The sequence below is a fragment of the Perissodus microlepis genome, chromosome 2, assembly GCF_051167445.1.
Source record: "Perissodus microlepis isolate ML-2025 ecotype Zambia chromosome 2, ASM5116744v1, whole genome shotgun sequence".
NCBI classification, from domain to species: domain Eukaryota; kingdom Metazoa; phylum Chordata; class Actinopteri; order Cichliformes; family Cichlidae; genus Perissodus; species Perissodus microlepis.
This window is the reverse complement of record NC_140462.1, coordinates 19,012,211-19,025,000: the sequence shown is the minus strand read 5'-3', so window position 1 is coordinate 19,025,000 and position 12,790 is coordinate 19,012,211. Positions and strand designations below refer to the sequence as shown.

The window sequence follows — 12,790 nt, the reverse complement described above, 5'->3', positions numbered from 1 at the left end:
AGAGAGATAGAAGGCAGGAGAATAAACCAGCTGTTCTCCACAGAACCAGCAAAGGTGTACTCTCAGTGGCAAGGGAACAATAAGAGAACAGCACCACCCAGGCTGGAGACGGAGCAATACTGGAAGAGCATATGGGAGAAGGACGCAACCCATAACGGCAATGCTCAGTGGCTAGTGGATCTGAGGGCAGACCATAGCAACCTCCCTGAACAGGGACCAGTAACCATCACAGTGGCAGATATCCAAGAAAGGGTCTCCAGTATGAAGAGTTGGACAGCACCAGGGCCCGACATGGTTCACGCCTACTGGCTGAAGAAGCTGACTGCACTCCACGAGCGTCTGGCAGCACAAATGAACCAGCTGCTAGTTAACGAGAGACACCCGGAATGGCTAACCGAAGGTCGAACGGTCCTGATCCCCAAGGACCCCAAGAAGGGACCGGTCCCATCCAACTACCGACCAATAACCTGCCTCAGTACTACATGGAAGCTCCTGTCAGGCATCATATCGGCTAAGATGAACAGGCACATGGGTCAATACATGAGTGGGGCACAGAAAGGGATTGGCAAGAATACCAGAGGTGCAAAACACCAGCTACTGGTAGACAGAACAGTCAGCCGAGACTGCAAGACCAGACTGACCAACCTGTGCACTGCCTGGATTGATTACAAGAAGGCCTATGACTCAATGCCCCACAGCTGGATCCTGGAATGCCTAGAATTGTACAAGATCAACAGGACCCTAAGAGCCTTCATCAGGAACTCAATGGGGATGTGGCGTACAACACTAGAGGCCAACTCCAAGCCCATAGCACAAGTCACCATCAAGTGCGGGATCTACCAAGGAGATGCTCTGTCCCCACTGCTGTTCTGCATAGGCCTGAACCCCCTCAGTGAGATCATTAACAAGACTGGCTACGGATACCGACTACGGAACGGAGCAGTTGTCAGCCACCTCCTGTACATGGATGACATCAAGCTGTATGCCAAGAGTGAACGAGACATCGATTCACTGATCCACACTACCAGGCTATACAGCAATGACATTGGAATGTCGTTCGGACTGGAGAAGTGTAGTCGAATGGTAACGAAGAGAGGGAAGGTAGTCAGAACTGAGGGGATTGAACTACCAGAAGGCAACATTGCAGACATAGAGGACAGTTACAAGTACCTGGGGATCCCGCAGGCGAATGGGAACCATGAAGAGGCCGCTAGAAAGGCTGCAACCACCAAGTACCTGCAGAGGGTCAGGCAAGTCCTGAGGAGTCAGCTGAACGGTAAGAACAAGATCCGGGCCATCAACACCTACGCCCTGCCCGTGATCAGGTACCCTGCTGGGGTAATAGGCTGGCCAAAGGAGGAGATAGAAGCCACTGACATAAAGACAAGAAAGCTCCTTACCATGCATGGAGGGATTCACCCCAAGTCCAGCACCCTGAGGCTGTACGCTAAGCGGAAGGAAGGGGGCCGGGGACTGGTGAGTGTCAGCACCACAGTCCAGGATGAGACAACGAACATCCAAGAATACATTGAGAAGATGGCCCCAACTGACCGAGTGCTCAGTGAATACCTCAGGCAGCAGAAACCCAAGAAAGAGGAGGGAGACGAGGAACCATCATGGAAGGACAGGGCCCTGCACGGTATGTACCACCGGCAGATAGAGGAGGTGGCTGACATCCAGAAATCCTACCAGTGGCTGGACAAAGCTGGACTGAAAGACAGCACAGAGGCACTAATCATGGCAGCACAAGAACAAGCTCTGAGTACAAGATCCATAGAGGCTGGGGTCTATCACACCAGGCAAGACCCCAGGTGCAGGCTGTGTAAAGATGCTCCAGAGACAATCCAGCACATAACAGCAGGGTACAAGATGCTAGCAGGCAAGGCATACATGGAACGCCATAACCAAGTGGCCGGCATAGTGTACAGGAACATCTGTGCCGAGTATAACCTGGAAGTCCCGAGGTCAAAATGGGAGATGCCCCCAAGGGTGGTGGAGAATGACCGAGCTAAGATCCTGTGGGACTTCCAGATACAGACGGACAAAATGGTGGTGGCTAACCAACCGGACATAGTGGTGGTAGACAAACAGAAGAAGACGGCAGTAGTGATCGATGTAGCGGTTCCGAATGACAGCAATATCAGGAAGAAGGAACACGAGAAGCTGGAGAAATACCAAGGGCTCAGAGAAGAGCTCGAGAGGATGTGGAGGGTGAAGGTGACGGTGGTCCCCGTGGTAATCGGAGCACTAGGTGCGGTGACTCCCAAGCTAGGCGAGTGGCTCCAGCAGATCCCGATAAATAAATGTGTATATATATATATATATATATATATATATATATATATATATATATATATATATATATTTTTTTTTTATAATTTATATATATTTATAATATTTATTTATTTATTTATTTATGTATAATATATATATCAAGTGTATATATGACAATAAATATGTTTATAATTAAAACATTCTCAGTAGGAATCAGTTCAAACTGTGTGAGTGTGTGAGTGGCGAGAATCTAATATATGTAAACATTGTTACAGTTTGGGTTGAGATTTAGGTATTGATCATTCATGAAAGCATTACAATAATATTAATGTAATTTTTGGTGGAAATTAAGATGCTAAGATAATTTTTTGTCTTTAGAGATTCTTTAGACCAAATGTTGTCATTTCCAGTGAAGTGTGGACTTGTTTGTTAATTCTGTTTTTAAAGATCATTATAGCTATTTTTCATTTTATTGTGCTTTTTTAAGTCTATTCTTTTTCATTATTTCGCCATCACGTTCAAAAATTATTTTTGTTTGTTTTATTTTATTCCCTTGTCTGTGAGAAAGTTACTCCAAAATTAAGATAAATGTCATGAAACCTCAGAGGAGTAATATGGGTAATTAAACAAGCCATAAAATGTGTCGCAAATCCTGATCGCCTTCTTTCTTCATTGAGGATCTGCTCTACAGACACCCTTAAAGTGTTGTTATACCATTGTTTTGGTAATTAATCAGAAACATCATGAGAAGCAAAAAAAAAAAAACTAAAACAACATTAAAATATCAAATTCTTTTTTTTTTTTCCCCTCTTTTAGAGAACAAGAGAAACCCTCAGCCACCACTGTGGAATGCTGGGAGATTCCCTCTACAAGGAAAACGACTTTGCTCTCATTATTGATGGAAAGACTCTAAAATACGCTCTTACATTTGGAGTGCGCCAGTACTTCCTGGACCTCGCCTTGTCCTGTAAAGCTGTCATATGCTGCAGGTAAAATTTAAACCCGAAACAATAAAATAAGCTGGGAACAAGCAAGACATTAAATGTCGTGTCTAAAAGAATCAGGCAGTAAATAATCCGAAAGCCCAAGCTGTTGTCTTGAAGTTTATTTTTCTATTAGAGCCAAATGTTAAAAATGACCCAAGTGAAATTTCAAACTATGTCCTAAATCTACATATTATTATTTCTTCACCATAAAGGTCATTTAGACTTTTTATGGCACCATAATATAACATGAAGGTGCGCTGTTGACCTGCCCAGGCCACATAAATGAGAGGAAGCACTTAAGTACTCAAGCAGCCATGACAGGATCTGGGGCCAGAACTCAGCACCATGTTTTCAGAACAACAGCGACCCTTTAGATGCCACGCTATTACTCCGTGCAGTACGTCAAATTTGTATTTATTTTTTTGCCCCCACCTCCACCTGCCTTTGCCTTGTGCACACTCTGTGGGCACTAAGATACACCGCGAGATGAATGAGGCCCCTTAAACCATGGAGAACATAAACATTAACAGTTTCACAGTTAAAGACAGACATGCAGTTTACAACATCATCTCCAGAGAATTTCTTTACTGTATACTACGCTGATTTTGGTGCACAAAGAAGAAGCCACTGTTAAGGAGGCTAGAGGCTGGCAGTGAGGGCATAAAGCTAAGATTGAAGTCTTGAGGAAGAGGATTGGTTTTACTTAGTAAATTAAGAAGATGTTTATCTATTCTATAAAGCTGCCTTGCCACCTTTTCACACCCAGCCAGCAGCAGTTAGTATCTTACAGTTTATATTTGGGGTGGCTGTAGCTCAGGTGGCGGAGCAGGTCAGCCACTAATCAGAAGGTCGGTGGTTCGATCCCAGGCTGCCTCCTGGCTGCATGCCAAATATCCTCGGGCAAGATATTAACCCCATGATTGCCTGCTGGTGGTGGTCAGAGGGCCCGGTGGCGCCAGTGTCCGGCAGCCTCACCTCTGTCAGTGTGCCCCAGGGCAGCTGTGGCTACAGTGTAGCTTGCCATTGCCAGTGTGTGAATGTGTGTGTGAATGGGTGAATGACTGAATGTAGTGTAAAGCGCTTTGGGGTCCTTAGGGACTAAGTAAAGCGCTATACAAATGCAGGCCATTTACCATTTTATATTTGTTACTCTTTAAGAGATCCTGTCAAAAAGTAATCAAATTATATGTAACTTTATATGAGCTGCTGTTTTACCCAGGTTATGTTTTTTCTTACTGTTATTATCCCAGATTTGGACTTGCTTATTAACTCACGTGTATTATCAATCACTTCCTTTCAGAGTATCGCCTCTTCAGAAGTCAGAAGTGGTTGAGATGGTGAAAAAACAGGTGAAGGTGATCACGCTGGCCATCGGCGATGGTGCTAACGACGTAGGAATGATCCAAACAGCTCATGTCGGTGTGGGAATCTCAGGCAACGAGGGTCTGCAGGCAGCAAACTCCTCAGACTACTCTATTGCTCAGGTGAGGAGTTAGAGATTGAAAACACAAATAAATAAAGTGGGAACTTTTACCTAGTATTGAAGTTTAAAGAAGATCTTTTATGCTCATATTAACTAATAACTAGGGGTGCAACGATACACAAAATTCACGGTTCGGTTCGATACTTTGATGTCACGGTTCGATATTTTTTCGATACAAAAAAATGTTCATGCTTTTTTAATTTGTCAGTTATTAAAATTATAAATATATATTTTAACTCAAAAGTACAGTTTTTAAATTTAATGTTGCTGAAACAACAAAGTAATAAAAAAATAAATCTATCTGATCGACAAATCACTCATCTTTGGAAAAGAGAGTTTATTACAGAGAAACGGCTCTTTCCAAAATAAAAGCTATACTATACGCTTCTTCTGGGCTATATTCTCAGCAGCATATTAAACATATCAGGTCCCCATGCATGGGGCTGGACGGCGTCAACACGTTAACGAGCAAACTGCGCTAACGCAGTAGTTCCCACCCATGTAATTGAGCATTACGTGGCACATCCGACATACTGTTTTACTTTTGTCCATGACGCGCTTACCTTCAGGGTCATACGTCACATGAAGACCAAAATAGTTCCAAAGGCCAGATCTGAATGAGGGTGGGGGAGGTTCAATTTGCCATGTTGCAACGAGCTTAGCTTCTGTCTTGCTAGCTTGCGCTGCGCTCAGTGGATCTGCGCTCGACAGTGCAGCCTAGGCGGAGTAGTCGAACGCAGATCCACTGAGCTCTCAACACAGACAGCATTGTCAGAAGAAAAGTTGATAAAATAAATTAAAAATTTTGTATTGTTCGATACATATGCGTACCGAACCGAAAGCACTGTATTGAACGGTTCAATATCGATACGAGTATCGTTCAGGGCTCTAGAGTGCGACCAATTTGGTCGCAAATGCGACCAAATTTTTCAGTGGTGCGACTGAAAAAAAATATTTGGTTGCACCTGTGCGACCAACTGTTCGGGTAGCAAAAAAAAAAAAAAAATCTGCAACCTTCCCTGTGGTCAACAACAGACACACATTATGCCCCTATCGTGGACTAAACCAATCAGAGATAGTAAGGGGCGGGACCTCTCTGATTGGCCGTGGTCCAGTTGAAAGTGCAGGTGGAAGTGGGAGGTGAGTAGCTTGAATAAAGCGATATCAATTCATTAAATCCTGAATCGACTTTTAAATATAACTGTGTTTTGCCAGAAACGCCAGATTCTCAGATTAAAGCTCACAAAACCATTTCAACAACAACCAAACAGCAAATGAGAGCAGGTACACGGATTCCACACAAAGACGTAAACACGGAGCGGAACCGACGCATCAGAATCAACTTTGTCTTTCTCGGCTTTCTCACCCGACGGCCCGTAGACGGACACGCTGTCGGAGCTTAGCGATTCTGATGCGTCCGGTCCGCGCTGTGATTACGTCTTTTTGCGCTGATTCTGAGCTGCAGGTTTTGTCTCTCTCCAACCAAAATTCACCGAGCCAGCAGCAAAAGAAGCAGCAAACTGCGCTTCACATTTGATCAATGTCGTCATGAATTTTGCTGTTTTGCTTCCACGACTATTAAAATCACACTTCATGCACAGCTAGCTCTCTCTCTATACTTCAAGAACAGTTTCCCGTCTCCAATCTCTGTTTTCTGTATTATTCATTCGCTTATTACCCAGTAGTCTACCGTTGTTTACAGCGCTGTCGGCTGCTGTCTTTTTCTTTTTCTTTTTCTTTTTTCACTTAAATGACCTCGGACAAGAAAGCCTATTTTTCTGTTGTTCAATACTGAAGAAATTTAAACTTTATATGCAGAACATTGTAGAATATTTTTAAGGTTATCTGCTATAAAAAGCCATACCAGGAAAATCTCCTTCATGTTTTTCTGTGTTTTATTCTCAGTTACTTTCACACAAAGGCATCTGCTGTGATGTTCACAATTCTGATGAAGTCAGTACTGATAAATGATCAGAATTATAATATTTCTGACTGTCTGAGGCTAAGTTGAATCGAATCGGGACTTTGAAAACCAGAATCGAATGGATTATAGAAATCAGTGATGATACCCAGCCCTAGTGAGCAGCCTAGGCACAACAGAAGTGGATGTAGCTGTAATAGGAAAAGAACTATTGCTAACTTTTCTGTTAAGTTAAGGCCTGATCCTTCTGAAATTCATAGCCAGTGCTCTGACACAGTGTCATCAATCTTTGAATGCTGAAAAAGCACAGTGTATCCAGAAAAACACATTATATTATATAAATTATTATAAAATTTGTGTGCGCCTAACTTTTGTGCCGGTACCCCTAACTTTTTAAAGTTAGGCGTACCGGTACGCCCATGGCAAAAAGTTAGTCTAGAGCCCTGTCGTTGCACCCCTACTAATAACATCTGCATTTGTACAAGTGCTTCCTGTAAGCTAAAGGTTCATGCTTCTTTAAAATTGTAAATCATCACCTTTGTGATGGGTTTGATGGGTTTTCAGTGACTACACCTCAATAAAGGAATTTGAGAGTCAGAGAAATATTAAAATATTAACAGGATCCAATCTGTCAGTCTAGTAATAAAAGATCAGCAACTGCAAAAATGAAGATACCAGGTAGGTTATGATATTTAATTTGGCTCAAGCAAAGTGAAAATCATAATAATACACGACTCGATAAACACGTCAAAGTTGCAAATGCTTATCCATACAGTATTTTATCAGTAATACTGTTTTTCATGCCTTGTGACTAGGGATGGGTATCGTTTAGGTTTTATCCGATACCGGTGCCAAACCGGTACTTTTGAAATGGTGCTCGAACCGGTGCTTAAAGAATGGAGGACACAAACTTTGTCCAAAAACCTCTCATGTTCAGCTGTTTTTTTTGTAAAAAGATAACAATGTTAGCCTTTTCTGCAGCTACGGGGCATATATGGCATCACTCTTGGCTGGAAGCAGTGCTTAAACAATGGAAAAAAACACAAACTTTGTCCAAAAACCTCTCATGTTTAACTGTTTTCCACTTTTTCTTTGGTCATTTTAGCCTTTTTGGCCAGGGTGAAGGGAGTATCTGCCATCAAACAAGAAGACAGCCGCATGTAACTATGACGGTGTTTGCTAGTTCACCTTACTTGCATAAATGTAATAACATGGTTAGCCTACTCAACGTAAATTACACACGAACAACATTAAGCTACTCACGCAGAGAAGAACGGCTGCTGCTGCCATCATGCAGGGCTAGGGGCCAGGACTCTACTCTTCGGGTTTTTGGGGGATGTTGCTAACTCCGCGTCCGATAACAGGCACCACACCCACAGTAGATGTGCTCGGTGTGAGGTCTCGCAGCAAGCTATCAAATACGGCGCATTTCTCGGCTCTTAAAAAAAACGTTATGCGTCGCCAGGCGTTTCATCAGATTTGAGGTGTTACCTCCTTTGACAGTATCACGGTATCAGCTTAAAGCACTTGTTGCAGGCTGCTGAGTTTGCATATTTTGCTGTGAAGTACAGCCAGACTTTTGACCGCTTCGCCTTGGGCATTTTTAATCTGTAGCTCTGCTCTAAAAGAACGTACGTACCTGGACCCGCCTACTATCCTCGGAAACGTAAAATGATTGGCTAGAATCTAAAGTGTATCACAGCTCAGAAAAAAAAAAAGCACCGAAATAAAGCACCGAAATGTGCGCTGCTTTTCGGTCTGGTTACTACCGTTTATGTCAGAACCGGTGCCATCATGGCACCGGATACCGGTACCCATCCCTACTTGTGACAGCCTTGTCACTGTTTTCTCAAATGTATTACATGTTACTGATAGCTTGGTACATTGTTCTGAGGAACAATAGGTCATATATCTGAAAGGGCTTCAACTTATACAGTAAAGTAGCATCTCCTATAAAACAGGCATGTGGTGAAACCCAACTCCCAACATAGCTATAGGGAACGCATCCTGGCAAACTGCTTCTTAAATCCATACTCATGTCTAGGGATGGGTACCGGTATCCGGTGCCATGATGGCACCGGTTCTGACATAAACGGTAGTAACCAGACCGAAAAGCAGCACACATTTCGGTGCTTTATTTCGGTGCTTTTTTTTCCTGAGCTGTGATACACTTTAGATTCTAGCCAATCATTTTACGTTTCCGAGGATAGTAGGCGGGTCCAGGTACGTACGTTCTTTTAGAGCAGAGCTACAGATTAAAAATGCCCAAGGCGAAGCGGTCAAAAGTCTGGCTGTACTTCACAGCAAAATATGCAAACTCAGCAGCCTGCAACAAGTGCTTTAAGCTGATACTGTGATACTGTCAAAGGAGGTAACACCTCAAATCCGATGAAATGCCTGGCGACGCATAGCGTTTTTTTTAAAAGCCGAGAAATGCGCCGTATTTGATAGCTTGCTGCGAGACCTCACACCGAGCACATCTACTGTGGGTGTGGTGCCTGTTATCGGACGCGGAGTTAGCAACATCCCCCAAAAACCCGAAGAGTAGAGTCCTGGCCCCTAGCCCTGCCAGTGTAGCAGAAATGATGACAGATGATGATGGCGGCAGCAGCAGCCGTTCTTCTCTGCGTGAGTAGCTTAATGTTGTTCGTGTGTAATTTACGTTGAGTAGGCTAACCATGTTATTACATTTATGCAAGTAAGGTGAACTAGCAAACACCGTCATAGTTACATGCGGCTGTCTTCTTGTTTGATAGCAGATACTCCCTTCACCCTGGCCAAAAAGGCTAAAATGACCAAAGAAAAAGTGGAAAACAGTTAAACATGAGAGGTTTTTGGACAAAGTTTGTGTTTTTTCCATTGTTTAAGCACTGCTTCCAGCCAAGAGTGATACCATATATGCCCCGTAGCTGCAGAAAAGGCTAACATTGTTATCTTTTTACAAAAAAACAGCTGAACATGAGAGGTTTTTGGACAAAGTTTGTTTTCTCCATTCTTTAAGCACCGGTTCGAGCACCATTTAAGCACCGGCACCGTTTCAAAAGTACCGGTTTGGCACCGGTATCGGATAAAACCTAAACGATACCCATCCCTACTCATGTCGCAGCAACCAGTTTGTCTGAAACTCTGCATACATATGACACCCGTTGACACAAAATCCATGGCGTTTGTGAGTCTGTTACACAGCACACCACTTAGTTCATTGTGTTTGTACAGCCAAGAGGCTTGGGAGTATGAGGAACTAAGAGTTGACTAAGGCACAGTGCATTTTCTGTGCTTCAGTATGAAATTACTAATCAAGAGACTTGGGTTTGTCTGAAGTGCCCCATTTAATCCGCATGACATGTAGAAAGTGTATGTTCTTCAAAGACAGGTGGCCTCTTGTAATCGATTTGTGTCAAATTAAATTACACCTCCAGACTTCCAGTGGTACTTTCCGCATCTTGGTGCAATGGTACATTAACTGTAATTTGCTGACTACAAACTGAAATCAATCAAGGGGAAGTTGTATAACTTGTTTTTCTACTCCTATACATGATTTAGATTAATGTCTGCGAGATTCAGATGAGCATCTTGCTGCCATAGATTACTACACAGCTAGATTTGATACTTGAACAGTGTTATCTGTTAAAGTAAGTGGAGAGTAAAGAGGCTTCAGGCCAAGGCATCTCTGCTGACTGTCTGTCATCAGCTTGGCTCTGTGTTAACTGATGTTTGATCCAGCCCTTCGAGGGGTCACGCAAACTGGGAGCTGCGACTGTTCTTTCATATCACAGAGGAGTTCTGTGTTGATGCTGAAAGACAAGACCCCAAAATAAATAAAGCTGTGTTCAAAATATCAGGCACTCACTACTCACAATACAATTGGGATATATAGCAAGCCATGTTTTGGTGCTATCCAAATGTAAAAGGAGTTTTACTATACTCCATGTACTGCGCTAAAAGTATGACACAACTGCTCACAAAAGTGTGTAAAACCCACAATCATTACCCAAACATAAAGAATTTAAACTACTAAAAAAATGTATATTTAATATGTTTGTAAAAGCTAGTATATGCCCACACTAGTTCACAGTGTTGGCAAGTTGAAATACTTAATCACACTGACAGAAGAAAAGAGAAAAATAAGGGTGGTTGATGTAATTTATATGTCAGCCTCTTGCTAGCTATGTATAATTCAACTTCTGTGCATATAAATGAGATGATATTGCTGTGAAATAAAAAATTATACAATGGCTTTACAAGGTGTTAAAGTGCATTAAAAATATATATATTTAAGCCTGTTGCCAGGTGATTGCTGGGCAACATGATGACATCATAACATCTCATATAGATGAGTATAGCTAAGTCTAACGAGTTTGGTTCCCCGGCTCTTGATGGTCTTTGAGGAGTTCACAGACCAAAAAACAAACAAACACTGACAGAGATTTTGTGTGTTATAGGACAATATGCTAGGTGTCTTTTCTTTTATCATTAAAAAAAATCTGTTTGTAATTATTTTGTTAGCTGGTGTTGATGTATCACTTTTTAATTGTGCAACAGCAATAATGTAATTAATGAAGCCATGAAAATGACCCGAGTACTGTCCGAAAGCGGCTTTTCCTTTTTGCCGATGGGCTCACTAATTTGGAGCAAAGAGGGAGAAGTGATTAAGTGAATGATTTTGGACACAACCTACCCCTTCTAGATGGCTAGAAGGTGTGATGAAACACTTGTTCTGCTCCAGTGCTATCACACTCATCAGCCAAAATTGCAGTGTGATTGAAAGTTCACCACAGGCCTTAAATAGTGGTATAATTATGAAGCCATTTAACTATTATGTTAGGCCCTTGGAGACTAATACCCCCATATGAACCCCTCCAATTTCAGCAACTCAAATCTCAGCCTTGCAGTCTTTGTCTACACACTTTCTGGAATGTGTTAGCGAGAGCTTTGGCCACAAGCTCTCATCAGAGGCTTTCTGCCTGGGAATGACAAAAGACCTTTTTTTTAATCTTGAAGTTCTGTAACTCTTTTAGTGCTCCAGCCCTGATCTCTGATTACAAGGAACCATTAGACAGACAAACATTAGACACAGATTTCTGCTATCCATTCATTTTGTCGTGTTCCTCCATTCATTTCCCTCCCACACAGTTCAAATACTTAAAGAATCTGCTGCTGGTTCACGGAGCCTGGAATTACAACCGGGTAGCCAAGTGCATCCTATACTGCTTCTACAAGAATATTGTCCTGTACATCATCGAGGTAAGACTCACACAGAAGCTCTCAGCACTGAAAGTCATGCAAAAAGCCAGATGTGAATGCACAGCTTTGAGATTTTTTTTTTTCAAAGATGCAAATGGCACAACTACGTAAAGGCAAAGATTCCCTGTTAGAGTTTCCATGTTTGTATTTCTGTTGACTGGCCCCTCACAGTACCTGGCAGGTTGTGCAGCTGCTGGATGAAGGGTTTGAGTTTTGACATATCGGGGCAGAATATACACACGAGAACGCTCGCAGACATACACACTCTATAATATGCGGTATAATTAACAGGAAGTCTGCCTTTAGTCCTTGCCAGTTGTTCAGTCCTCAGAATATTAATCTGCAGTTCATCGGAATTAGTGAGAAGTCGAACCAGTTCACTAGTGACTCCACATATTTTATGTCCTAACATTTAGGTATTAACTGTTATGCGAATAACATTGGACATGCCAAGAAATAAAATGCAGATGATTATTTACAAGTGGCCAATCATATTATGCTCTAACTTGGGCTGTGATAATGGTGAAATATTAGGATTAACTTTATTTTTCATGTATTTTATCAAATGGCTTTCTTGTGATGTTCCTACATATTTATATGCATTATTTTATTTTCCTTGGCAAGTTCAACTTCTTTGCAGAAATAATGCTTAATAACATTTTCCCATCACTGTGATTTTTACTGCACTGATGGGCCTTGTTGGGAAATGTTCACAGACACTCACTCTCCCTGTTTATCAGTGGATAAGGATTAGATAGTTTCATGTGTTTCTGCCGGCATCGGTCAGTTGTTGTGTGGTGGGTTTGATGGCATCTGACAGATACCAGACCCAGTGCAGATTGCAGCCTCAGATCTATAACCAAGGGTAACCAGACACGTGAA

General features: G+C 42.3%; 1 protein-coding gene across 4 annotated transcripts in view; it reads left to right on the top strand.

Annotated features, from left to right (window-relative positions):
• Positions 1-12,790, top strand: part of atp8a1 (ATPase phospholipid transporting 8A1) — a 116,199-nt gene that overhangs the window by 71,267 nt on the left and 32,142 nt on the right. For all 4 annotated transcript variants that reach the window (XM_084951842.1, XM_084951832.1, XM_084951852.1 and 1 more), the window contains 3 exons: positions 3,091-3,263; positions 4,561-4,744; positions 11,798-11,908. In XM_084951842.1, coding sequence (XP_084807968.1) covers positions 3,091-3,263; positions 4,561-4,744; positions 11,798-11,908 — 468 coding nt within the window. The remainder of the gene's footprint in view (positions 1-3,090; positions 3,264-4,560; positions 4,745-11,797; positions 11,909-12,790) is intronic.